The sequence below is a fragment of the Rattus norvegicus genome, chromosome 19 (genome assembly GCF_021556685.1).
Source record: "Rattus norvegicus strain SHRSP/BbbUtx chromosome 19, alternate assembly SHRSP_T2T, whole genome shotgun sequence".
NCBI lineage: Eukaryota > Metazoa > Chordata > Mammalia > Rodentia > Muridae > Rattus > Rattus norvegicus.
In genome coordinates, this window is record NC_141552.1 from 65,846,809 (window position 1) to 65,874,019 (window position 27,211).

The 27,211-nt window shown below is 54.4% G+C and overlaps 1 protein-coding gene across 6 annotated transcripts in view; it reads right to left on the reverse strand.

The window, feature by feature from the left end:
- The window catches only part of Cbfa2t3 (CBFA2/RUNX1 partner transcriptional co-repressor 3), a 73,920-nt gene extending 47,267 nt beyond the window's left edge, over positions 1 to 26,653 (reverse strand). For 2 of the 6 annotated variants that reach the window (XM_087594918.1, XM_087594916.1), the window contains exon 1: positions 7,142 to 7,193. Coding sequence is in view for 2 of the 6 variants with exons in the window: in XM_087594913.1 (XP_087451039.1) it covers positions 26,387 to 26,462 (76 nt within the window). In the remaining 4 variants the exon portion in view is untranslated. Of the gene's footprint in view, positions 1 to 6,365; positions 6,674 to 7,141; positions 7,194 to 26,386 lie in introns of those variants that run through there. The other 4 variants (XM_087594917.1, XM_087594915.1, XM_087594913.1 and 1 more) reach the window with 3 other exon arrangements.
- Positions 26,654 to 27,211: the final 558 nt, after the last annotated feature.

The window sequence follows — 27,211 nt, forward strand, 5'->3', positions numbered from 1 at the left end:
GATGACAAACATACAGGATTCAGGAAGCGATGCTCCCCCAGCGGGAAGCTCCTAGCCAGCAGGAACACTGCAGGTAAACAAAGACCTATTGCTGAATGCCTTCCACCTCCAAGTGAAATGGTTTAGAACAGGCAAAGCCTGACCCTGGGAGATATCTGGATGGCAGCTGGTGTCCAGATACTCGAAGGACACCGCATAGCGTAAGGCGAGTCCTACCACAGAGAAAACAGAGCAGAGGAGGTGAAAGGGGGTAGGGGCTACCAAAGAGACATTTGGGGAAGACAAGATGGGGAGAGGAGAGTCTTACAGGCAAAGGGGACCAGGGAAAGTCTCACAGGCCTGGCACATCTGGGAAACAGGAGGGGGCAAAACAGTGTGAGTGGCCAGCGGGATCTGAGGGTTATGTGGTCTAACAATCTGTAGCTCAGCTTCCTTCCTGGAGGGGTGCACATGCTTGGCATTGGTGGCAAACCCTCCCCCTCCCCCCCGGCTGCTCACACAGGATAGACTTGGGAGCAAGGGTAGAAGCAGAGAGGCTAGGAACAAAACCGGGTTTAGAACATCTGGTCACAGAGCAGGTGCCTGGGAGCCCGGTGGCTGTTTGTGGAATCAAACACGGTGACAGCTTGCAGGCAGAAATGCTACTGTTCAAACAACCCCCTACAGGCACTGGTCAGGCGTCCCCAAGGCAGCAGGGGACCTTGGGTGGCACCTGTCCCTGGCAGGGAGGACCACGTAACCACACAACCAGCCCTAGCCACCAGGCAAGCGGCTTTTCTCTTCTGTTTATCCTTTGAAAGCCAGGGAATATAGACCCATAAAGTCCACCCCTCAGAACCTGCCCGGCGTCCCCAGTAACGTGAGTCAGGGATGGAAACAACACGCATGGCTACCTGACTGAGCTTGCACACTCAATCTCAGAATTTAGGAAGCAGAGGCGAGTGGATCTCTAGGAGTTTGGGACCAACCTGGTCTACACAGGGAGTTCTGGGCTAGCTAGAGCCACACGGTGAGAACTTATTTGTGTGAGGGATAGAAGGAGGGAGGGGCAGATATCGCTATAACCGGAAGAGCTTGGAAACACAAGCCAAAATGACACATTCTGTGTCTGCACTGCACACACACACACACACACATACACACACACACACACACACACACACACCCCTGCCCTGCACACCAGCACTTGCTTGCACACGTGTACACAATGGTCCTCACAGCCCTGTCCCAAAGTCTATGCTGTCCATTGTCTGTGCAGCAGCCATACCCTTGTATCTTCTATACAAGCACACAGGGCCTTGCAGACAGGTTGATGGACTCTGGTAAGAGCTGGAGGCATCCTCTCTGCCGGATGTGTGCTACAGACTGACCAGGTCCTCAGGCACACAAACTATCATCTGAGGACCCCTTCACAATCCCACCTGGCTCACTGCCCCGTGACTTCTGTCTGTATGCTGCGGGGCCTCTCTGGGCTCTTCACAGAGATCTTTCCCAGTTTGGGGAGAGCCGTGGGGATGGAGGCCACAGTCCTCCTTGGCAGAGCCCTCAGCTAAACCTGGGTCCCTGGGTACAGTACACCCTGCAGCACACATCACATCCTCAGAGCCACAGCGGTCAGTGAGCGCATCATGTCCCCACCCTGTAGCTTTCTTACTTGAGCAGTTTCAGGGAATGTTCTACCAGCTTTTTCCTGGTTTCCTTCCCACTAAATGGGTGCTCAAAGGGTGTGACACGCGTAGCCCCGAGGCTTAGCTCCATGTTCGCCCACTGTCTCCATGAGAGGAGAGATGCTATGCGGGAGGCCAAGGCCATACTGCTCATTAGAACAAGAGGGCAAGCATCCAGCTCAGGAGTCGGGAAGAGAGCAGGGAGACGTAGGTATGGCTACCTGATGCTCTCATCCACCTCAGACCCAGAGATCACACTAGGTGCTATGAGTGGATAGGACAGTCTGTTCCCCCAACAGACATATTTGAAATCAGAGGCACAGAAAAGGCAAATACTTTGAAGCATGCCACACAGCCGTGAGTCCCTGAAAGCCAATGTGTTCTCCCTTTCCTTTCTGAGGACAGGAGAGAGATTCCACAGATAGGGTATTCCCCCACCCCCGAATCTCTTGCCACTTGCCTTCTCTGGATGTAATATGGGACCTGTCACAGCCAAATCAGGTGTTCTTTGGGCTGTCCTCTGGATGATCCAGTGGGGTGAACTTCCTTCTGATTCCTTGTCAACCTTGGCTACTGAGATACACAAATCCCTGAGAGTGTGTCAGGGAGTGTTCCTGTCCCCTCATGCCTTCTTTTGCCTCTCCCTTGAGTAAACTGACTATGCTGTCTCCCCTATGAGGGGCCTCAGGATCTGCCTGGGAGACTTGGAGCACGGAGGTAAACTGGCCCCGAGAGGCTGAAAGGGAGGCAGAGAAGCTCAGGAGCTGCAGGCTGTACTCTAGGAGTCTTGGCCTGGAGACATCTTCCTTATTATAGCCAAATTCATCTTTGTTTTCCTTTCCCGGTGACATCTGGCTTGCCCCGAGGTCCCACAAATTACAGAGAGCGAGAGCTTGAACTTCTGTTTTATTGCCTCAGGAAGTGTGCTGTCGCTCAAGGGAAGGGGCAGCCTCTGCCAAGCTGCTCTCCACCTGGTCTGGCTGAGCGCGGATGTGGAAACTAGGAACTGAGTGCTTACCGCTCCCTCCCATCATCTGAGGTACACACCCGGATGCCAGGTTCTGCCCAGCCTTGTCCACTGGGGCTGACGGCCATCTCTACCAAGAACCAGGTTCTATGCAAGAGAAGCCCTTCAACCTTGCTCTCACACCCCTCTCCAGTCTGGGGACCTCAGAAACAGAACTGTGTCTGATCACTGTGTCCAGGAAGGGTGACAGGCCCACCGGGATAGGAGGATATCCACTCAACTCAGCTGAGGAGACTGGGAACCACAAAGGCAGTTTAGCAAGTGACTACTTTGTTGGGGGTCACAACTGAACCCCGTACCCCTGGTCTGGTCTCCTTGTAGAAAGGAGCCTTAGACCCACGGCCTATCCCTATAGAGTCCTGCACCTCTTTGGTCCCCCAAAGTCCTTCCCTTCTAGGGAATACAGCTGGTTAACCCAGATATACACAGACTCTGCGTGGCTGCAAGCCAACACATTTGATGGACCAGAACTCACGGGAACCCCAAGTGTCCTTCAGCCTCAGGTATCCAAAGAGCCTCCTTGAGTCTGTAAAGTGGGTGGGTGACGTTGGCCACCACTCTGGGCATGCTGTGAGGCCCCAGTGAGATTAGGCGGGCCAGTGCTGGTCCCAAAGGTGAGGTGGACTTTCCCCCTGTGTTATTTTGTCATTCACTTCTGCACAGCATGGAGCATGCTTTTAGTCCACAGTGGCAAACACTCTCCAGGGACAGCTATGTACAGGCAGGGTAGCCTCAGCAAAGCTTCACTACTGACCACCTTCAGGGGACGTGTGTGTGTGTGTGTGTGTGTGTGTGTGTGTGTGTGTGACACTACCCAGTGGATGTGGATTTATCCTGCAGTGGGTCTGTGTCCTTTGTAATAGTCAAGCACGGTCCCGGTGGTTTCCAGATGGTTTTGATTGACATCTAGCCTCCACTCAGTCCTCTGAGGTCTGAACCAGGTTGGCCCAGCTTCATGAAGGCCAGCAATGTCAGCAATGTGGCTACCCGAGGACTGTAAGGCAGCTATACCCCACTTGCCTGAGGCAGCCCAGCAGAGGGCTCCCCACTCATCGTGCCAACCCTGGTCACTTGCAGCCCTTGGGATATACCCAGAGTTCTAAGGATGCTAAGGAGAAGACCTGACAGAAGGCTCCCAGGACACAGGCAGGGGCGCTACAAAGCCGGGCTGGGTTATCATCAAACTCACCCCACCAAGCCTGTCTGGCTGGGTGTAGGGATCCGGATAGGACAATAGGCTAAGTTCTGAAGATCACAGTCACTGCTAAAGAAGATGTGGTGACCCTGTTGTGCACCAGGCAGACCTAGAGTCTGGCAAGTGCAAGGAACAACAATGGCCAAGCATGCAAGACCCACAGAACCTGTCCCCTCGTCCCAGGCATGGCCAGCCCAGCGACCCGCACACCGCTTGTCCTGTGCTGGATTCTATGGGCACGCACCCGGCGGACACACGCACAGCCGTGCAGACATGAATGAACTAAGTGGGTTCTCTTCCCTCCTGGTGGTGGAGGATATCTAGATCCGTTTAATTCGCCACCATCCTACTGGCACGTGGGAGGCTGAGAATGAATCAGAGCCCCCCAAAACTCATCCGGCAGCAGAGGGGAGGGAAGACCATTCCAGAAAGTGGTGGGAAACGCCTCTCCTGACACACCCTCCTGTCTGCATCAGAAGAGACTGAAGCCAAGCCTGACCCTCCATGGTGGGCAAACCTACTGGCTCCAGATTGTGTGGCCCAGTGAGCCAGCCCGCCAACACTCCCAGACCCTTGTGGGGAAAGGAACATGAGTTTCTTTCAGTCGTGCAGAGGTGAGACTGTGAGGAACCCAATCAGAGAGATTTCCTGGAAGTGGTCACTCAATGACATGGATAACCCAGTGTCGGAGGAGAGGCCTGACCTCCAGGACTGCTGGGTGGCCCACAGCAGCCCCAGAGCACCCTGCAGGGAACTGTCCAGGGGCGTCTTCCATATGCCAGCTTCAGCTTGGCACACAGCAAAAGATGGTGGTGTGCCAGGCACACACGGTCCTCCCTCTCTCCCCTCTCATCAAGATCACAGCACCTCCCAGGAGGGTGGATTCCGCCAGAAAATCAGTCCTAACGTGATATTCTCCCTCCCTGTGTCTGACTAGCTCCCGGGTAGCACTGAGCACCACATCTGCTCCTTCTGTTCACAGGGTTCCTCTTTTCTCTGCCTTTCCCCTCTCAATGCACAAGAGTGGCTGTGACCCCCACCCCCAAAACCAGTCCCAAACAGTGGCATTTTTCTCAGCTTGGTGCTCTACCAGTGGCTCCTAGTGCCAACTGGGGACAGCCACATCTTGTGGCTTCCGCCCTTCAGTGGACGGAGATGGGGTGACATCATGACCCCAGGGTAGCCCTATCAGGATCCCTCCATGCACATGACCAGAAATCTCTCACAGGGCTTCCCTACCTCTTCCCAGGCCAGGAGCCAAGTGCATTCTGGCCAGGTATAGGCTGAACTCTCTAGGACCAGCCCCTGGGGTCTTGAGATGAGAGAGTCCCAGCCTTGAGAAGTTTCTGAAACCTTCCAGCAACTTGCAAGGGCAATGCCAGGGCATAGTGACCGCTCCTTTTGTCTTCTGCCAGCCCCATCCTCTGAGTGGCTGCCTGGGAACCTCCTGTTTCTGAGCACTGGGAGGAAGCACACACCCAGCCAGACATAATGAAGCCACATCCTGGCCTCAGGATAGGAGGGACGGGGTGTGACAGTTACTGGGATCAACCCTACAAACGGGAGCATGAGATCGGCTGTTATTTTGAGGAATTGGGCTCTGAGAGTCAGCTTCAGCTCACATGACCAGATAGTTCTATTCACGGGGTGGGGGTGGGGGACACCGGGGGTCCAGCCAGCACTGTGGTCAAGAAACCCAAACACACCAAGTTCAGGGCTGAGTTGAAAGGCAGCGGCTCAAAGCCAGGAGCTGCCAGCTTGGCTGCCTTCTGCTCCACCTTAGTCAGCCCGACTCCGGCTGAATCTCCAGCCATCTGTCCCTCCGCGGTGCTCACACCTCCTCACACCTCCTCCCCGCTGTTCCCACAGCCTGGCTCTGGGCCTGCCCTACACACAGATGGACCGTTCCCAAAGCCTGTGAGAAGGATCAGAGCCGGAGGCTGTGCCTGCACCTGGCTGTCAGGACCCCAGGGAGGGCGGTCAGGATCCCCTCCCCACCATCAGGAAGGATGCTCAGCCCCAAGGCCCTAATGGCTGATCCAGGGACCAAAATCAGAGGGGGAAGGGCTAGAGAAAGCAGCAGACCCTCTCCTGCCAGCACTGTCTCCCAGGAAGGTTGCCCTCTTCTCCCGTCAGTTCTGAGCCCTGTCATTCAGGCTACCAGTCTTTGTCAGGAAACCCAGCACCCCAGGGGGCGCTTGTGGGTGGTGGTTGGGGAGCCCATACAACCCCACCGACTCAGCTCCCACCTAAAGATCAACCACACGCACTCTGGACAGGTCGAGCTGTCTGCTCACCTAGGGTGGCTGCACTCAGTCAAATGAGTGGGCAGAGTTGGCTCCACCCTACCGTGGGCACGAACTTTGTAAAGTGGCGGGGCTGGAACGGGGGTGCACAGTGAGGACCCCCGTGATGGCAGCCAACCGCAAAGTAGGGTGACAGCGGTGGTGTTGAACGGGGCAGAGGCGGCACTTACGGTCTGGAGCTCCAGAGGACCGTAGCTCTCTCGCAACCCGGCTCCCGAAGTGGCTTTTCCTTCTCACTGGGTCGCCACCTCCATAACTTGGGGGCGATCCGCACGCTGTCTTCTCGCGCTGCGCGGGGCTCAGGCGCGCGGCGGGGTCCTGGCGCGCGGGGCGACCGCCTGGGCCATGCCGAGTGCGTTCGGCCCCCAGCGCGGGAACAAAGCCCGCACGCCGCCCGGGCGGTTTCGGCCTCGGCGGCCGCCGGGTCCAGCCGCCGTGCCTTCGGCTCTGCTGCCGCGCGCTCGCCCGCGCGTCTCACGGAGCCCCGCGGCCCCCGCCCCGCGCGCTCCGCCCCCGCCTCCCGCGCCCCGCCGCCGCTGCGCCACCTGCCTCCAGCCCGACGCCCATCGCGCTCGCTCCGCCCCGGGGCGCCGGCCGCCGGAGAGAGGCCCGGTTCCGTGCGCCCGGCGCCGCCCAACGCCCAGAGCGGCTCCCGCCTCCACCGCCCCGGTGGCCGAGGGGTCCCGGGACGCGCCCGGTGGACTTGGCTATGGGATCCGACTCAGGACGTAGGGACCCCAGGAGCGCCAGGCCGCGCGTGGGACCCCCATGTGGATGCAGGAGAGCGGGGCCGTGGAGTGGGAGCGGGCCGAGGAGTCCCAGTGCGTAGCCAGTGCGTGTGGCGCGGGGCAACCCGGTGCGGGGCGGACTCCTCGCTGTGCGCCCCCGCCCCGCGCAGGCCGCGCCCCGGGAGGGCGGGCGAGCTGAGCGCACCGCGCACACCCACCTCGGAGCAGTCGCAGCCCGACGGCCTCGCTGCTCCCGGAGCCGCGGTGTCTACTCCGGGACGGGAAGCGGGCGCCCCTCCTTCGGCCGCCGCACCCCCCCTCACCCCCTTCGCAAGCCCTTCGGGGGACCCGGGCCACCTGCGCGTTCTGCCGGCAGGGGGCGCGCTCCGCCCGCCGCGCTCGGCCTTGGTCCCCAAGGCGCCAGGCGACCTGCGGCAAGTGGGCTCAGGATCCCGCTCTCCCCACTGCCATCGGGGCCGGCGTTCGCATATGCTCTGCATTCGTTTGCATATCATTCATTTTAATGTCAACCTGAGGAAAAGCCCCCAGCCGCTGCTGCTTCTGCTTGTCCGCGTCCTACTTTCTCTTCTTCCTCTGAGCCTGCTCCCCACCCACTTTACCCCACTTTCCCTTAAGGCGCCTCGAGACAAGTCCTATGCATTCCTCTGGTTGGTACATTTGAGCAAACTCGCTGCACTTCCTTCCCTTCCCAATGTTTCACTCACTCACACGTTGCTTCTTTGAGACTATGGAGAGACCCAGGGTCACTGTCTGCAGAGACAAGGGACCAGAACTTCAGATCAGCAGGGGCCTTGATTTTCATCTCATTAGGCATAAATTTGCATGCGAAGGATAAAATAATCTAGCACTGTGCCAAAAAAATTTTTTTCCCCTTTCTTTCCAGGCTTGCCTTAATGGCTTGTTTTTCCCCAGGTGAGGATCCTCTCAGGGGTCCACCTCTGCCTTCTTGAAAATCGTTCCTGCACCATCCCCCCCCACCCCCCGCCCCCGCCCCAGGGTGGGATCTGGCCTCCTTGATCTCCCAGAGCTCCCTTTGTGGAGGATGCTCATCTGGCACCTATAAAAATGTCCACAATTTCAGATCTCTCTTCAGGGTCGTACCTGGCCACGTATCTTATAGAGGGTTGGAGGGTCCTGAGTCCATTTCAGAGAGGAATGTGGATCTAGAAGGATTGGCTGTATGGCTTGAGACCGCAGGCATTATGGACACCAGCCGTGTGATTGCTAGAGTGCCATGTGCACAGGGGAGACAGAGGACAGTTCTCTCCAGAGACACACTGTCGTGCAGAGTGAGTGGGCTAGGCAGAGTGACTTCACAGCAGAACTCTTAAGCCTGTCTCTGGGAGCTCAGGTGATGCTGGAGCCAGGCCCTCAGGTTGGGCTGTGGGCTTTCCCACCTCGTGCTCCTGGGTGGCATGCCTGTTTTGTGGTAAGTGGCCAGTGTGTGGTTTGGACTTAAGAAAGGTGCTCACAGGGGTTGGGGATTTAGCTCAGTGGTAGAGCGCTTGCCTAGGAAGTGCAAGGCCCTGAGTTCGGTCCCCAGCTCCGAAAAAAAAAAGCCAAAAAAAAAAAAAAAAAAAAAAAAGATGCTCACAACCTCTGCTGGAGGGACAGAATTCAATGTGATAGGTAAACCTCCCACCCAGGAAGCTCTCCTGAGACAGCTATGTCTCCTGGATAGGGAGGAGATGGTGGAGGCCCTGAGGGCTCCTTTGTATGGAGTGGGCCGGCCCCACTGCAACACAGTCACTATGAGTCCTGACAGCTGTTGTCCCTCCATTTTCCACTAGCTGGAAAGATGTTTCCAGAACCCGTTTGTTACTCAGAGAAGCCAAGTCTCTTGCCCACTTGGCCTCCTGGCTACTTCGGGAAGGACTGGTTCCCTGTGGAACTGTCTAGCTCACAGTGCTCTTAGGCATTCTCCGGTTACCTTATGGAAGCTCTCAACTCACACTGTGTAAACAGTCCATCGGCAAGACGCACGCACCTTTTCAGAACAACAAAGAATCAGCGAGCATCAGGGACTACGTGGACGCTTTAGAGGCAGTGGGTCAGGAAACCAGGTGCTGCCTGAAGCTTTTACTGTGTCTGTAGAGGCAAGGGCTTGGTTCAGTTCAAAGGAGCCACTTTCTTTTACTTATGGCATCGTGGCTTTCCCCAGTAAAGCACAGCTCTACCTTTATCTGATCCCTGCTTCCCGAGAGACTCTGAGAGCGGCTGCGCCTGGCCAGGCTCACAGCACAGAGCCGACACCAAGTCCAGGTGCTTTGACCTGCAGCTGGGGGCTCTCTTTGGAACAGACACCCCTTTCCCTGAGAAAAACAATCTCAATGCCCAACACTTCCAGCTACACCTGGGTTGCTTTTGCCATCCTGAGTCCCTGAAAGGGTAGCCACCTCCTTTTCTCATGACTCCTAGCTCAGGGTGACATTTTGCTGGTGGATACCATCGTTAGACATTTAACTAAACACACAGAATTCACAACTCAAAGAGTGGACCTCACGGTAAAGGTGAGTTCTGGTGAGTAATAGTGTCTCTATCCCCTCCTCAGTCAGTGCCAGTGCCCTACACAAGGGGCACCACGGATGTTGTGGGGACCCAGGGATAGCTCTGCCTTTGGATCAGTCTTTCTGTAAGTCCAAATCTGCTCAATCAGATCAAATCTACTTTTTTATTTTAAAAAGCCGGGGAGAGTAAAGCAGAGACATCAACGACATTTTAAACACCTCATGTACATAGCAAAGGGTATGGGGCCATTGAAAACGCATAGGGGGGTGGGCTCAGGTCTGGCACCTGGATGCCTCCACAGCTCCTCTCTCTGGGATGCACCTTTCTATTCTGTTCAACAAGGCTTAGCCAGGGGCAGTGTCCAGTGACTATAATCCCAGCATTTGGGAGCCAAAGCAGGAAGATAGTGAATTCCAGGCCAGCCTGGGCTATCTCAAGAGTCACTACTGAGAAGGAGAAGGAGGAGGGGGAGGGGGAGGAAGGGGGAGGGATGAGGGGGATGGGGGGCGATGAGATGAAGGGGTCATGTGGTCAGGTTCTCTAGGTAAAACGATGGATCATAGTGTGTACAGGTCCACGTAGCCGAAATTCCAGTTCTAGGCTGGACAGAAGACAGCCTCTGGCCAAGCCACTTCAAACAGCGCAGCTCTAGAAAGTGCCTCCTGTTCAGACGCTTCTCATATACTGGCTTGGGAATGATGTCTTTCTGCAGATGAGGAAGCTGGCCCTGGGAGACTCAGGCCTTGTGGTCGTGGCTGGGATGGGTTATAGCTTCACCCAGAAACCTCCACCCTGTTGGTTCCCCCACCTGTCTTCTGACCTTTCTGGCTCAGCTTCAGCCCTGTGGCTGCTCTCACCCCCCCCCACCCCATAACCTTAGGGCCATCTACCAGCCAACCACATATGATGGTCTCAAGAAAGGAGGCTGGACAGATAGATGGCTGCCTCTGTCCCTTCCAGATAGCAGAAGGAACAAGTGTGAGCTTTTGGAAAGACGAGCCTTGACAAAAGGGTGAGGGGCGGAGTGACTCAGACATGGCCTTAGTGAGGCACTGCACACACCACAGTAGCTGCAGCACAGATCTCTCACATTGGCAACTCCTGTTCCACACCCAGAACTCTCCATATGCACCTTCCTATAGGATCTTCTGACGTCAGAGAGGAAGCTTCCACAGACCTCTCTCTCTCTCTCTCTCTCTCTCTCTCTCTCTCTCTCTCTCTCTCTCTCGGAGGGACTGATGGCCTCTGATGGCAGGAAGACATGTACCTCCCTTGTCTGCTAAGACCCGTGGGATGAGGTAGCTAGACTCTGCTTCTCATCTGTATGCAAGAACAAGATTTGGGAAAAACCACAGGTGCTGACACTGTAGACGGCTCTGCAGGAATGCCCAGGGTGATGCTCGTTTGTGGGACACTTTGGCCATTGTTATGAAGAGACAGGAGACTGATCCCGAAAGTGATGCATTAGGATTCCCCTACCCAAGTCTCTACCATTCCTGACACTGTCTAAAAAAATGAGAGAACTTGGAAGACCCATCCCCCACCCTGGCCGGCTGTGAAACAAGACGCAGACCCTCACTGTGCCTTGGTGGTCCTCTAGTGAACACAGGAGAAACGGGGCCATGCTATGGCACCGAATGAAGAGGAGAGAGCAGGACGAAGATTAGGGAGGACCCAAGAGGATACCCTGGGAAAAGGGGGCGCACAGCAGTACCATGGAGCTGAGTGGCTGTGCATGTCCCTCGAGTGCCCTGCTGAGTGGCGTTCTGTGTCCCTTGTGTGCCTGCTCTGTTTTTCTCGTTTTGGAACACTTTCTGCACTGTGAGAGCTCCCAAGCTACTGTTTCTTCTCTCACTCTCCTCTAGGCTGGAGGGTGTGTGAGTGTGTGTGTGTGTGTGTGTGTGTGTGTGTGTGTGTGTGTGTGTGTGAGAGAGAGAGAGAGAGAGAGAGAGAGAGAGAGAGAGAGAGAGAGAGAACGCATGTGACTGTAAGCCCTGTGGTCAGTAGGAGCCACAGCCATACATGTGTCAAGAGGACCAAATACAGGTCCTGATCTCTTGTCTTTGCTCAGCGTCCGATGAGACGCTGCCAAGCACACTTGTGGCAACCAGCTGACATGCATGCCAAGAAGTGGGGATATGGTCGGGTATCATGTGATGTCCCCAGAGATGTGGAGCTCTCTTGCAGACTATATCAGGACCAGGTCCCACTGTGAAAAAAAAAACATACTATGTGTTTCCCAGTTCACTTGCAAAAATGGGCTTCCCATAGCTAAAGGGTACAGTGCGAAGTACAAGACACCGTGCCCATCAGGAGACAAGGGTGTCTGGGACGGTTGTAAGTCATCGCAGCAGCGCAAGAATAACACATCTGACTGTGTGATGGTGGCAGCTTCTGCACTCCCCAGGGGCTTGAGTCACCGTGAAAGATGAGAGACAGGCTGGGACTCGAGTCCAAAGGACTAAAGGATACAGGACACCAGGACGAGAAAGCAGAAGAAGGCTGAGGTGGTGCTTAGTAAAGCACTCACCTCACAAACATAAGGACATGAGTTTGATCTCCAGGACCCACGTCAAAAAGTAACAATAATAAAAGGAAGCCAGGTGTGGGGGGCAGTTGCTTGTAATCCCAGCATCGGAGGGGAGACAGACTCCTGGTGCTCACCAGCCAGCCACTGAGGCCCACTTGGCAAACTCTGGGCCCATGAAAGACCCTGTCACAAAAAGACGGTTCTCATCTCCACACACATGCCGAGAGGGTGGACGGATGGACGGATGGATGGATGGACGGACGGGCGGACGGAGGACAGACAGACAAATAGATGCATAATAGGTAGATGATGGATGAATTAAGTGCAAACAAAAATACAAATTGGGAAAGTGTATGAATAAGTAAGTTCCACAAGAAGATAAAGTGGGGTGGCCACCCCTCAGCCTTAAGCTGGGGCTCCCCCTGAACCTCCTTGTCACTGTGTCCTGATTCCTCCCTCTTCATCTGGGTCTGTCCATGGCTTGCCTGTTCCTTGCTGTGCTCCGGGGTCCTGTTTGGCTGCTCCCCCCCCCCCGCTTTGCCATTTCTGGCCTACAGTACCACTCCCCACACTCACAAAGGGCTCCAGGACCTCATCTCCCTTCACACCGCTCCCCAGCAACTGTTCTAACTCTGTCTTCTTTTCAGAATATTTTATGCACATGCTTTGTTCTACTGTCCTGTTTGTGATCTTGTGGTTAATATATATACATACATACATATATACATACACATACATGCATATATACATACACATACATGCATACATACATACATATACACACATACATATACATACATACACATATACATGCATACATATGCATACATACATATATACATACATACATTCTTGCTATTTAGTGTCTTATCTAGCCTAGTGCTTACTATGTAGTCCAGGTTGCTAGGGTTACAGGTATGCACAACTGTAATGGCCGCCCTGGTACTATTTTTGCTTTTAAATTCCAGCTTGCACCTCACCCTAATCAATGAGACCACCTGCCTTGGTGCCATTTCAGCAACCCCAGCTCTGCCCGTGTTCCTTGACCATATGTGAGCACTTGGTTCAGAGAAGGAGGGAGGGTGACCACCGGGGCACTCACAGTCCTTCCCTGGGATTGTTTTGACTAACAAGAAAAGCCACCGTGGCTCTGGCTGTATAGGGAGGTAATGGCAGAATTGCCCAGGGTTATCTGCTGGAACTTGGAGCAGAATGGACAGAGGAGGAGGACAAGGGCTGAGCCTCCTGTTACACATATGTCTGCCCGACTCCCTGGAGCTGGTTTCTGTCACTTGTAGCCCCAGAATCCTGAAAGACCCACACCTGTCTGTCCTTCCACTGCACACTCAGAGCCGAGAGGCTCTGGGAACCCGGCGCCTGCTATGATGGGAACAGACTTGCTGGGAGCACAAGAAGCCACCACAGCTCATCCATCAAGCCCAGGCAGCTGATGATCTCCCGACCCACGGTGTCTGCCGCTGACAGGACGTTTGTTATCACTGGAGCCAGACCTGGTGGTGGGAGCTTCTCTCTCCATCCATCTGCATGGGAGAGTATGACACGGGAGGCTGGTGCTGTCCCCTCCAGCTCCAGATAAGGCCCAGCTCCTGAGCTGTCTCCTCCATACCCCTCCAGCTCCAGTTCCACAGACACTCCAGCTAGAACATTTTGCAGGTGTACATTCTCCACGCGGGTCCTGCCCAGCTTCAACGGATCCCCTGAGAAACCTTTCTCTCTCTTGTCCCCAGGAGCACAGATCTGTGGGTTCTTCTTGATTCAGAGGAGGCCCTCAACAGCAAAGCTTATGGCTTTCTGCCCCTTCTGGGTGCCAAGGTGCAAAAAAATGTCAGGACCCTTCAGCACTGGGACTGTGCAAGGGCAGTGCCACTGAACAAAAATGACAGAATAAGAAAGTATCCGCCAGCCCAGCTTGGCCTGATCTATGTCAAATAATGTCCCCACTTGCTCAAGCAAGGACAGCGCTGTACCTGGTGCCTAAGTTGAGGAGGTCACTTCCTATGCTCACTATACTACTTGATCCCCTCGTAATCCCAGCAAGTCCATAGACTCATCCTGGACTCCCAGCTGTGGGTCCAGAGGAAAGGGGTCCCAGGCAATGCCCTGCATCCAGGGATGCTCACTACAGTATGAAGAGACCACAGAGCTCCCCAGACAATTTGTTAACTTTGCACGTAAGGAAACTGAGCCTTGGAGAAGGGAAGGTTCAAGGAAACCTGCACCCCATACACCCCAGCTCTCTAGGACATGATGTATTCTACCCAATTCCCCTGACTCTCAATCTTATAAGACCATAACTTCTGCTGGTCAGAGGGGCGTGTAGCCAAAGTGGCCAGGAGCCTCTGTAGGGTTTTTATGTGAAACAACCGAACACGCTTAGAGAAACACCATCCAAAGTGTACGGGAGCTACCCCACATGTCTATCCTTGCCTTACTGGGGTGCCTTGCAGCGGTGATGGTCACGTGTGGGCAAGAGCTGGGTTTCTGGGGTATTGCCTGAGGGGTCAAGACATAATGGCAGAAGACCCCACCTCCCTCTCTTGCTCTGCCTAGGCACTCCCAAATCAGTGGGAGCACAGAAAGGACCAGAGACAAGAGCTGAGGCTCTAGGTACTGCTGCCAGTCACCTCAGGGGAGGTCACACTGGACTGTGTGGTTTCTGTCCTGTGTCCTTCTTAGAGTTTCTAAGGGTGCTGGAGACAAGGCCAGTGGTGGAGGGATGATGACAGTCACACGATAGAGTAGTTATGTGCCTGGAGAGCTGGTCCTGGGCTCCTGTGCCATTTCCTGGGTATGCTGAGGACCTGGGAATGTGTTCGGTGGGCTGCACAAATCTGAGGTGTGGGGAGAAGGCAGCAGGGAGCTGTGAATGAGCCGGGGGCACTTAGATTCAACACTTTTAGGCCGTGTGACCATCCAGGGACAAGGCACCTGTCACTGCTTTTCAAGGCCCAGGACCTCAATTTCTGTCTATTGAAGTTGTAATTTACCGCTGGGAAAATAAACATTTGCGTTTGTTTGGCTGACGACATCCCGTGAATGTTAATCCAAAACGCTGGGTTTTGCTGAGGGGCTGACTTGCCTCCCCCGCCTGGTCTGGGCTTAGTCCAGCCTCTGCAGCAGCTCCAGGGGACCCATTTTCTCTATTGCCCTAGTTCCCTCAGTGTCCTGAGGATGTCAGAGGGATGGTCAGCCCAAGGACACCACCATCCTGACCAGAGCTGACTGTCATACCTTCCTATGTCACAAGAGAAGCTGTCTATGGGTCTGGTTAAGTTTAGGGGTCTCATTTGGGATTTTAGGGGCATTGTCTGTGCGGGTTGATGTTTGTTGGCAGGTGAACATATGGAGGATAGGATTAGGAAAGCCAGGAGCTGGGGAGGGAGGCCTGTCCCAGTCCCACCCCTGTGCAGCTAACAGCTGGAACTCTCCCCTTCTGTGCCATGCCCCGCATCTGAGGAAGAAGGTCTGTTTCTAAATCCTGAGCTACCTGGGACAATTAGCTTATGACACATGCATAAGACAAACCCTGCTGAGTCGTGACCATTTTCTGATGTCTCCCTTAGAAAGCTTCTGCCTCACAATTTGATACCCCTCCTCCTGCCACCAACTTCAATGGCCACAGTCACAGTGGGTGCAGGGGCAGGTGTCTCAGACTAAACAGGAAGAATGTGAGAGGAACTCCAGCAGACAGCTCTGTTTCCTGGGTGCAGACACAATGTGACCAGACACCTCTTGCCTCTCTCTCTCATCTCCATGACTACTGGCGGTGACAGACTGCACCCTCAGGCTGTGAGACAAAGCAAACCTTTCCTCCCTTAAGTTGCTTTTTGTCGGGTATTTTGTTACTGCAACCAGGAAAGTAAGTAACAAATCCTGGAACTATGTATCCTAGCTAGCTTGGAACCGGCAGCCAGCTTCTGTCCTCTGACTTCTGAGTGCTGGGATTTATCACAGGCGTTTACTACCATGTCCAAGTTTGCTTTAGCCTCAGACACACAGCACATAGCTGTGCCCTAAATCTGAGGTCTGGAGCACCCAGGTATGGGTCAACCTGGAATAGGGGTCTCTTGGGACTCTGAAGCTCCAGTTGGGGTGTCCAAAGCCATCTGCTCATCGGGACCCCTTGAGGACCCTCAAGAGGTACTCACCTTTTTCCTGAAGAGCTTTTAACCTACATACATGCCTGGAGACCCAGCCATTGTCCTTGGAGAAGGATCCTAGTCAGAACTACTCCAGAAATGTTTCCACCCCTCACCTCTCTCTCACAGCCTGCTCGGTAACACTATGGACTTCCAGGGCTGCACCCCCTATTCCAGATTCATGGCCATCAGTTCACAGAGTGTCAACAGAATCAGAGCTTGTGTAGGGATAGTGGTGCCCCTCCACGTCCAGTGCAGGGTAGGTAAAGGTGACAGCCAGGTTGCAATGCTACCTCCTACCACTCTGCCATGACCACTGCCCTCACTGTGCGTACTGGGTAAACAAAGACCTACTGAAGGAGACACGTAGCCTGTAGGTGGTGGGGATGGCTTCTCCTCAGACAGAGTGAAGTGCAGATGAACTAAAAAAAGAGACATAGCCCACCAGGTGGGAGGCTATTCATAAAGGAACAAAGCACCGAGATACCACACATGGGTGACACTGAAAACATGGCACTAGGTGAAAGAAATGAGAAGTGCCCCCGCCCCCCACCAACGGAAGACACATGATGTCTTTGATAAGAGATGCTCAGAGGGAGCTGGAGAGATGGCTCAGTGGTTAAGAGAACTGACTGCTCTTCCAGAGGTCCTGAGTTCAACTCCCAGCAACCACATGGTGGCTCACAACCATCTGTAATGGGATCCGATGCCCTCTCCTGGTGTGTCTGAAGAGAGTGACAGTGTACTCGAATACATAAAATAAACAAATAAATCTTTTACAAAGGAGAGCTGTCCACAACAGGAAAACCCAACAGAGGCAGAGAGCTAGTTAGTAGCGGTCAGGGAAGGAGGGGACAAGGAGTGACAGCCAGGGGAACAGGGCTTCTTTTCTGAAGTAGCAACTGCTCTGAGAACAGATGGGCAGAGGTACGGCCTGTACTGACTACAGCCTGGGAGGGACAGCTGAGGTACACTGTGAGAAACAGCTGGGTGATACCACCTTAGTCAAAGCGGGGCTTCAGGGAGCGCCTTGAAGCCTCTGACTCTGTGTGTTCAAGGGTGCTCAGGGAGTACAGCCTCCCCAAGGCAAGGTGACCTCTCTGAGGGGGAGGTCTGGGTGTGGCTGGGATCTAAAATTACTGCAGGGCCTGAAACTGTTGGGGAGAAGCTGAGGGCAGTGTGGCTGCTGGGAGGAGAACTGTTCCAGGAAGGGAAGGAGAAGTTGTCTTGGGGTGTGTGTATGTGTGTGCTGAGACCTGTGGTAGAGTCTGGGGTTGGGAGTGGGTAGAGGCAAGGTGGAGGGATAAATAGACCTTTCTTTGGTTTCTGGAACCTTTAGACTTTTGTGTGCCTCTTCAGTAGACTTTAATGGTGGAGAGCCATTGCTCCGTAGTTCAGACGGGATGGTGAGTAAGAGTGTCTTTGTACCTGGCGCCGACATAGAGGATCATGGCTCTGGTGAAAAGGTAACACGTGGGCCACAAACAGGCTACAAGTAGCTAGTTTATATCTAGGAATCTTCAAGAGTGAGGATGGAAAAGTCAACAGTATGAAGGTACCTGGGTACCAGACGGTGTCGTTGCTCTTCCAGCTGGACTATATGCTTTTGGGCTTTTGCTATGTGGCATCAGGTAAACTGTGTATAATACCAGAGGAGGCTATCTGCTATCTTCAGTTCAAAAGCATCCTGCTTAAACCAGGGTCTAAAGTCTTCCTGGTTTCCAAACTGGAGATAAAAATATAAGATTCATCATCTATCCATCTATCCAACTATCCATCCACTCATCCATCTATCCATCTGTCCCTCTCTCCATCCTTCTGCCATCATCCATCCATCCATCCATCTGCCATCATCCATCCATCCATTCATCCATCCATTCATCCATCCACTCATCCATCCATCCATCCACTCATCCATCCATCCATCTGCCATCATCTATCTGTCCTATTCATCACCCAACCACCCATCTATCCATTCACTTATTCATCCTCTGTCCATCCATCTATTCATCGATACAATCATTATCAACTACCTATCCACACCATCATCCTCTACCATCTACCACTCCATATCCATCCATCCATCATCCACCTCTCCACCCTCTGTACATATTCATACGCACATCATACACTCATCAAACATACATCCACCCTTCTGCCCATACTCCACTGGGCACCCTCACTAAGGTCCTACGTCCAGCCACTGGTTCAGAACAATACTTGACACAAGATGCTGACCTGGATAACGGAGTCCCTGCGTGCTGCTGCTAGGATACTGTCATATCTCCTATGGGGTGTGTGGCACTTGTCAGTGCATGCCTTTGTGTGGCGTGTGAGATGCTCTTCACCTTGATCTACGTGACTCAGTGGTGAAACCACAAGCATAATGAACCCATGAAACCTCCAGTGGACACTGGGATCACTGTTGTCCACTAAAAGAGAAACAGCCGAAGATCTTGTGTGACCGAGCTAAGTGGGGCCATTTTTTAACTGTGTGAACAAATATTTTAGAGACCGTGCAAGTCCAAAGTTAAAAAAGCACCACAGGACCACTGGCTCCTGGAATGGGCAGCCCCTCCCCCACTGACCAATGCTAAACATAGCCTGTGGAGAGGAGGCCTGGGCCCGCACAGAGAATCCACGGGAAGGTCAGAATTCCCCTTGTCCACCCACGCAGTGGAGTGAGCAGCCTTTCCTCTTTAGTCTGCCCTAGGGGCAGGGTTGAGGTGATTCCCACAGGCCACTACGTAGACTTTCCCAGGTCCCTAAGCATGGTGTGCACTAGCCTGCAGTCTCGGCTCCACCAGCTGGGTCTCCCTGAAGTGACTTAGCCAGGAGCTGTTGACTAACAGGGTGACCAGGGTAGGTTACGCCATGCAGGGTCAGAAGACATCTGTGAGTAACCTGCCAGTGGGCAGAGCCTGATAATTGGATTGTGTGCCCATAGAACGCTTGGCTCCTCTCCCACCCGCTCAGCACAGCTGGGCATCCACCATGGCTCTCCCACACCTGGGACAGGCTGACTTTGGCTCAGCCTGCCCAGCCTTGCCAGGCATCCAGCCCACTTAATGTCAAGTACCCAGTCCTTCAGGCCTGAGGATCTATTGCCAGGGCTTGCAGGATCATCACAAATTCTCATCGGGCACTTGGACGCCACAGTAAAAACCTTTTGTGAATGGTGGCTCTGCATTCCTGTCTTACGGGACCACACAGACCAGGGGCGTATCTCCTGTTCCCATCACCACCTTTTGAATCCAGCCTCTTTCCCCTGAAAGCAGTCAATACCCATAGACTCTTCAGACCTGGGCCTCTGCTAAAGGCCAGGATGTGGCCTCTGTGTTTGGATGTGGGCTTAAGGAAAAGGACTCTTATATGAGCATCTTTGTGACAGGCGAGTCAGGGGCTCAATTCTCAACAGGGAAGCAGAGAAAGAACATGTGGGGTTATGTGGTATGCCCACCCTGGGGACCAGCAGCCTCCATGGGAACCAGGACAGAAGGCAGAAAGCACAGGACATAGTGCTCTTCCTGTGACAAGTTAACACTACAGTGCCTGGGAGGAATGCTGTAGACTGAATGGGAGCATCAGAGGGTTCTTTTTTTTTTTTTTTTTTTTGGTTCTTTTTTTCGGAGCTGGGGACCGAACCCAGGGCCTTGTGCTTCCTAGGTAAGCGCTCTACCACTGAGCTAAATCCCCAGTCCATCAGAGGGTTCTTATGCCCTGCTGGGTGCTGGCGCTGCCCACTTGGTGGCTTGCATGGATGGGGGGGGGGAAGCTACACAGTTACTGTCCCCATTTTACAATGAGAATACTGGCTGGGCACGGGGGGTTCCGTGATGATCCTGCAAGTCCTGCCTGCCGTCAAGAGCATTAGAAGGGTTCCACAGAACAAGCGGAACAGATGGGAGATCCACAGTGTAGCTGGGAAGGCAAGCCTCAGGGTGTGGCCACAGCAAACACAGCAGCCTCACCTGGGCCTCTACTCCTTTCCCTGGGGGTCCGTGTGGAAGCCATACTCCTTCTCTCTTCATAGGATGGAGCAGTGGGTGCTAAAGAACATTCTGAAGACCTCTGGGTTCTGGTAGAACCATACATGCCCAGCAGGCCCTGCTGTCCTGGGAACACAGGTGCACTGGCCCAGGGGTTAAAGTGAAGGGTGCCTGAGGCTGCATAGACACAGCACGGGGCCACCCGACCCCCTCCACCAGCCCTCTGCCTTCCCCCTCCAGAGTCGGGGCTTTCCAGATACTCAGAATGCACCTGGGTTGGAGGGTGGGGTGGACTCCCAGTTCCTCCTGGCTCTGGCACGGCCTTGTGGCTCCTCCCCAATATGTTCAGGACCAGTCATGGTGGGGTGGGAGTTGGGAACCCTAGGAAGTGATGAGGGAGAGATGGGGCTGAGACGAGGGGGCCAGGCCCTGTACCAGGATGGGTCTCTCCTCACCCAGTTTCACTGCAAGCTCTCTGAGCGGGCTTGTCACCATCTGTGTCCCAGTCAGGTGTGGGGGCAGGTGGCACTGGTTCCCATCTTTAAAGTCTGGTCCACCTTCACACTCTATAGGCCCGGAAGCCCAGCTCACAGAATATGGAAACAATGTGGCTTTCTCTTTGCAGAGTCTCTGAAGCTTGCGGGGCCCCGGGATATGGGCTAAGCCTGGCCCATGGAGCCAGGACACAAGCTACATCATTAGTATGAGCCTGGCTTCAAGAGGCCCAAGTTCAGTTCTGTTCACCTGCCTCTATTTGGTCTTCTAGAGACCTTCTAGAGCCAAGCTGCTGCTGAGACGGACTCCCATACAGAGGAGTCAGAGCCAAGAGGTCCCTTTCCTAAGATTATACCCCTCTTCATGTTTTTCTCTTATAGATGAGCCCCACAGGGAGGACCCTGAGTCCACCCTGACCAGGACTTGCTGTTTGAGCCTGGGCAGGTCACTTGGCCTTTCTGTGTGCTGGTGGCAGGAAGGGAGCAGGGGTTGGGTAGGGATAGCCTGGTGTCAGCTCACTGCCGCATAGGCACTTCCTCTCGATGGTTCTGTGTCCTCCTCTGTGAGCAACGTGGTAATGAGAAGGTAGGAAAATGAGAGACCAAGCTTGAGGTAAAGTCTACTGTGTTCTTGGGCCTCAAAAGGACACTACCATCACCATGTTACGGCTGCCCCTTATATCCTCCCCGGGAGATGTCCCTCAACTGCAGGAGGCTACTGTGCCTCCTGTCGCTTTACCTTGGTGGAGGTTGGGACCTGCTTCCTAAGAGGTTCAATGTGTCTCCAGGCTGCATCTCAGCTAGAACCTGGAGGCCAACAGCAGACACAGGAGAAGGGGCATCCCTGCAGCCATGACCAAGAAGTCATTCTCTCTCTCTCTCTCTCTCTCTCTCTCTCTCTCTCTCTCTCTCTCTCTCTCTCTCCCTCTCGACTAGCACTGCAGCCCCTGGTGATGTCTGCCTCCTGCATCTAGGGACACTCACAAACTAAGCTACGTTTCGTGATCTTGTCATAGCTGAATGTCCACGGACAGCCCATCTTCCTTACCAGCGCTAGGCACACCCTTCTGTCAGTCCAGACAGCCTGAGACCCAACCCTATGGAGCCGAATGCAACTGAGAAGGGCAGACAATACGCCGCAGATAAATTTAGGAAACAGCATGGGGCTGATCGGGTAGAGGAAGTGCAAGGACCAGCTGCTGGAAAGACTGTGCAAAGGCCCTGGGTGTTTTCACAGCAGCCAGACAGGTGCCCGTGTTTGCCAGATCCATCGCTCTTCCAGTGACAGCAAACAGTCTTGCTCAGTTAAGACAGTAGCTAGAGCCTCCCTGGGCGAGGTTCCTGCCCTTCAGAGTGGCCCTCCTGGGCTGGGCATTCATGCGTCTGGGCATTTCTTGGAGAATTTACCAGCTCCCATGTGGGTGGATCATTTTTAGAGAGAGCACTTTCTCTCTTCCCCTGGCTTCCCTCACTGAGGTGGTGGATAGTTCTAGAAGAAGCACAGGACGGACATTACCTCAGAGATCAGAGACCTGAGGCTTATATAGGTTAGCCTGCCCACCAAGCTTTCTGCCTAACCTGCAGGAAGAACTGAAAGCTGCCCTTGCCTGAGGAGTAGCCGCCCGCTGCCCCTCAGGGATGCTTTCACTAGGAAGCTGGCCCGGACTGCACCTTATCCCTTCACACACCCTGCACAGATATCCATCTTCCTGGTCTCCATCTTTGTCTAACTGTTGTAGATGATACATCGGGTGGGAATGACAGGGCTGTCTGGAAGGAGGAACTGTCTTCTTGTCCCCGGGGTGTGAGGAGAGAATACTAGGATTGGCAGCAGAGGCCTTTCTTTGCCTTACCCTACCTGGACTCTGTGTGAGTGGATGGGGACACTGTCCATCATGACAGCAAGAGGAAGAAGAAGTCGGGTGATGGGCCCCCACTTAGCCTCCATATCCCTCCATTCTCTCCTGCTCATGCTGGGGTCTCTGCCTTCCTCCCTCTGCCTGACTTTTGCAAGCTGGTCTCTCACTTTTCCTCCCGTGTGTCTAATTCTGGCTCCAGGTAGGACCGAGGGATGCCCCAGGCTCCAGTGCTGGCCCTTGTTGAGCTTGGGGGGCTGTGTCATTTACCACAGGAGAGATCCTTGCACTTGATCACATGTGCCCCTGAGTCTAGGCTGCAGGCTCAGCAAAGCATGCTGGGTGCTCCTGGGAGCCTCTGTATCCTCTTCTGCTATCTCTCAAGGCACAGCCTCACACGGAAAGAAGCTCCTGAGACCATGTGGCCAGCAAGACAGAGGACAACATGGAGGCAGGACCACAACCTAATGCTTAGGCTTCTAAGCACATCAGGTCTGAGGAAGGAAGGAAAGAAGGAAGGAAGGAAGGAAGGAAGGAAGGAAGGAAGGAAGGAAGGAAGGGAGGAAGGAGAAGGGCTGGAGGTTGAGGGTGGAGCACAGGACCTGAGCTGGTGAGTCTAACAGGAAGGTCTCTATGAAGGTATTTTGGCACAACATGGGTCAGAGGTCATCTTCACATCATATAAACTTGAGTCAGAGGCCACCATCTCCTTAAGCAGATACCGGTCAGGGTTCACTGTTACTTCACACAGATATTGTCAGAGGTCACCTCATTTCAAGCAGATGTGGGTGAGAGATCACAGTCACTCACACAGATTCAGGCCAAAGGTCACCATCGTGCCAGCAGATGAGGGCCAAAGGTCATTGTTAGCTTTCTCCGGATTCCCATGGGCCCCACAGTTCCACTTTTTGGGACATGTCACCTCAGACATTTTCCCCCACCATTAGTCTTCTCTCGTCTGTTGGGAACCTGCCTCCTTTGTGAGTCACCTCATCCCTGGCAAAGCTGGTTCCCACCAACGAGCACAGAGGCTGGCAGCCTACACGGAGGCTAAGTATGAAGCAGAAATATACGTGGGCTTCTGTGCTGGTCTTTGCTGTGGTTGCCCTGGGATGTTCTCTGAAACCAAAGTAAGGCTCCGGTTTCCTTTAAGTGGTAGCTGCAGTTTACAGCAGACCTGGACAACACATTCCCTCTATCCTACACCCAGACTAGGATGACTGAAATCCCGGAGTTGGTGTCCTTGCTAGAGAGGTGGCTTTAGAAAGATGCAGGCAGAGTGGGCAAGGCTGTCAAAGACGAGGGGTGCCTAGATCCAGCAGGAGCTGGGAAAGGCAGGCTGGATGCTCTAGGGGAGGCGTGACTGACCCTCTGACAGCCTGGTCCCTGCCTGTGAGAGAACCTATGGCTACTGTGTCAGCGCCCCCATTCATCCCTTGTTATCACAGGGACGGTTCCAGGGCTGGCTGCACCAGAACCCCAAAATACATGGTCCCAAGTCATTCCTACAAAGTGGCCCAACATCTGCACAGAGCCTGTGTGCGCGTCCTGTGTGAGCTGGGTGACGTGATCTCTAACATAAGCAGATAGACCTATAGGAACAGTCACAAGAGGCCCAGTTCAGATGTGTTTTTTTCTGGAATATTTTCTATTCAGGGTTTGTAGACTCTAATCTACGCATGGGGAAGGGGCCCATGGTTGACTAGTAAGAGAAGGAGCAGGAAGAGGAGGAAGAGGAGGAGGAGGAGGAGGCAGAGCAGAGAGAAGGAGAGAGGAGAGGGAGAAGGGGTGAGGGAAGAGAGAGTGCTTAGTAGGACTCCAACTGGCCCAGGGTTGGTCTCAGAACTTCATTCTGGGCCGAGAGCCCCAGGTCCTTGCTGCCAATGTCCCTTTGTACCTTGTCCCTCTTGCCTCTGCTTGGGCTCCTCCACTCAGTGACAGTCTCTACCTCCTGTTCAACAAACCGGGCCCAAGGTTGTGTCCCTAAGTCCACACCAGCAAATTTGACTTAGTCTCTACCCGATGGGGAAAGGGGAGAAGTCCATCTGGATCCTCTAGCTACAATGTCCATGGGTAGCGGTCAAGATCTCCCTATGCGGCACCCTGCTGGCCTCACCCCCCCGGAAGCAAGCCACCGTCCTATGCAAACCACCAAGACCCACAGCGCCCATGCTATGTTTAGTGTCCTCGGTCGACGCCTAATAAGCACACAAGCCTGAAAACACACTATGTGGTCTGTTCCGCCCCTCTGCACTCTGGGATCTGCAACAGACAGGAACGCCACACCAGCACTCCAAGGGGTGGGGTGGCCCTGTGCAGTTCTGTCCCTTTGTTACTTTCTCTGTCACAGGGATGGTGAAAGTCCTTGCCCTTGCTATCCACCTCACCCATAGCCCACCATGTCTCAGCTCACAGCAGATTACTACCCTCTTGCCGTTAACCATGACCCCGGCTTAGCTGTTCTGCATGTATTGGCTTTGTAGGGCAAGAGGTTGTTGGCAGTCAACAAAGCCAATTAACCCATTTTCCAGCTCCTGGAGGGTAAAGACAGCCCAGAACCACCTTAATCGTCTACACAGGCCACAGTGGCCCAGCTCCATGCTGCCCCTAGTGGTGCTTTCTGGCATTGCAGAACCTCACGTTTGTCTCCTTGGGTGGGGTTTTTAGGGAGTTACTGGCATGCACCAAGTGGGGACATTATACTGGTGGGTGGATATTCTGTCAGGGACATATACAGACTGCTCTGGGCACCTCCACTCCACCAACACCACATCCATATCGGAGGCACAACCAAGTTCACATCTTGTGGCCCTGAGCTCAGGGCCACCCAAACTGTTCTATCCAAAGGTGGCCTTTCTTCCACCTCCGGCGCACTTCTTGCCTTCCTCCCAGTCTCAGAGGAGCCGTGTGGGAGATTGGACCTGGCTCAGGGCAGGAAGCAACGGGGACAGATTTGGCTGCAGCTCTCAGGGCAGTGGGTCTATGAGGACATCCTCTGGGGCAGGCAGTCCCCTGGCATCCACCTGCAGGGTAATCACGCCTGGGCCTGTGAATAGAATCCCCTCACCTGGCAAAAGCCAAGAATGACACATGCTGTTGGGGGGAAGTTGGGCCACCATCGTTTGAGTACTGTGTGTGTTTCTGGAGACATGGGGTTTGGATGTCTGGGCCTTGGGGAAGCCGAAGGTTTGGATGAGCCTCCCATGGTTCCCTCTGCAGAAAAGGGTGCCATGGCCGGGGGTCTGGACATGGATTTGACTGCCACAGTACAAGCACCAGGAGACTCAGAACTGTGGGCTCAGGCAGGGCCCAAAGGCTACCTGGAGTGTGGCCATGTGGCCGTGGGCTGGGGATGGAGCAACCTGCTTGCATCTCTGAGTCCTTGAGGTTCTCGGAGTGAGGTTAGAGATGTAGGGGAAATGACAGTTTGTGGAGCCTCCCCCTACCCTTAAAGCCAGCAACCCCTGAGGGTGAGACAGGTCCTCATTCCGCCCACAGCTCTGCTGAAAACTAATGTACCTGGGCCTGCACTGTCCTGCCCTGACCTCCTCAGCCATCCTGCCTAGAATCCTCTGAGCACCCCTGAGTCTAAGCCCCCACTAGGGAAGACACAGTCCATTCCCTCCTACACAGAGCCATGCACCTGCCTCTGGGTGGGGCCAGGACTCAGGCTTGGCACCTGGTGCTCTTACAGGGCCACCTGCCCCAGCTGTGAGGGACGCTTCCCTGTCGGTGGGGGGGACTGTGTTGATATTTGAGGTAGGTCAACACAGCCACGCTGTCAACAAAGTCGGGCACACACGCGCACACACAGCAGCTTGGAGATGTCCCCTTCCTGTCACCTGCTCCACCTGTTCCAGCTTCTGTCCCTTTAATCTTCCCCATCCCCTTGCCTAGCCTCTTACCTGGACTTCCATTGTGAAGACCCCGGGGTCCTGGCAGGAGTGCCCCACTCTCCAGGGTGGTAGATGCCTGGGACATGGAGCCTCCGAGGAAGCAGGAGACTGATGGGTGCCTGCAGCTGGAGTGAGATGGCCGGCCTCCAGAGCCCACCCTGAAGTACCTTTTCTGATTTCTCGGGGTCTGGAAAGAACAGGAGGAGTCGTGTGGGGGCCTGTGCCTCTGTTCCTCAGAGGCTCCAGGCCCTTCTAGTCACTGCAGCCAGCAGAACTGGGTTGTGGCCCTGGACAGCGGGTGGGAGGCTTCAGGGCCTCATGTGACATGGGGCGGGCTTGGGGACAGCATGGGGGAGGTCCTCCTGCAGCCTTCAGGGGTGAGGCAGCCAGCTGTGTCGCCGTGATAATGCGGTGGGGGTCGGGGGGGCCTGCAGCTGTGCCCAATGCTTCCTCCGCAGGAACCATCTGCCCGGTTGCCGGTTCTCCCTCCGCCATGCCATTCCGGTCTGACTTTCCAACAACTTCCTCCTAATCCTGCCTGTAGCCCTGAGACCTCCCACTGGGCCCAGTCTGGTGTGGCTCATGGAGTGTGTTTCCTCCACCCTGGGGTAATGTCCATCTTGGCCAGAGCCTTTGGCTCAACTGTCTGTCTTCCTATGGGGCATAGCCCTTCCTGTGGCCTGGGAGGTCCAGAGACTCCACCCACTGTGCCTGCCTTCAGTCAGGCTTTTTGCCCCAGAACCCCCTTCTATTTTCCATCCAATGAAAGGCCTGTGGGAACAGAGTCAGGAGTGAGCATGGTCAGGACTCTGACCAGCCTCCTGTCCACCCATG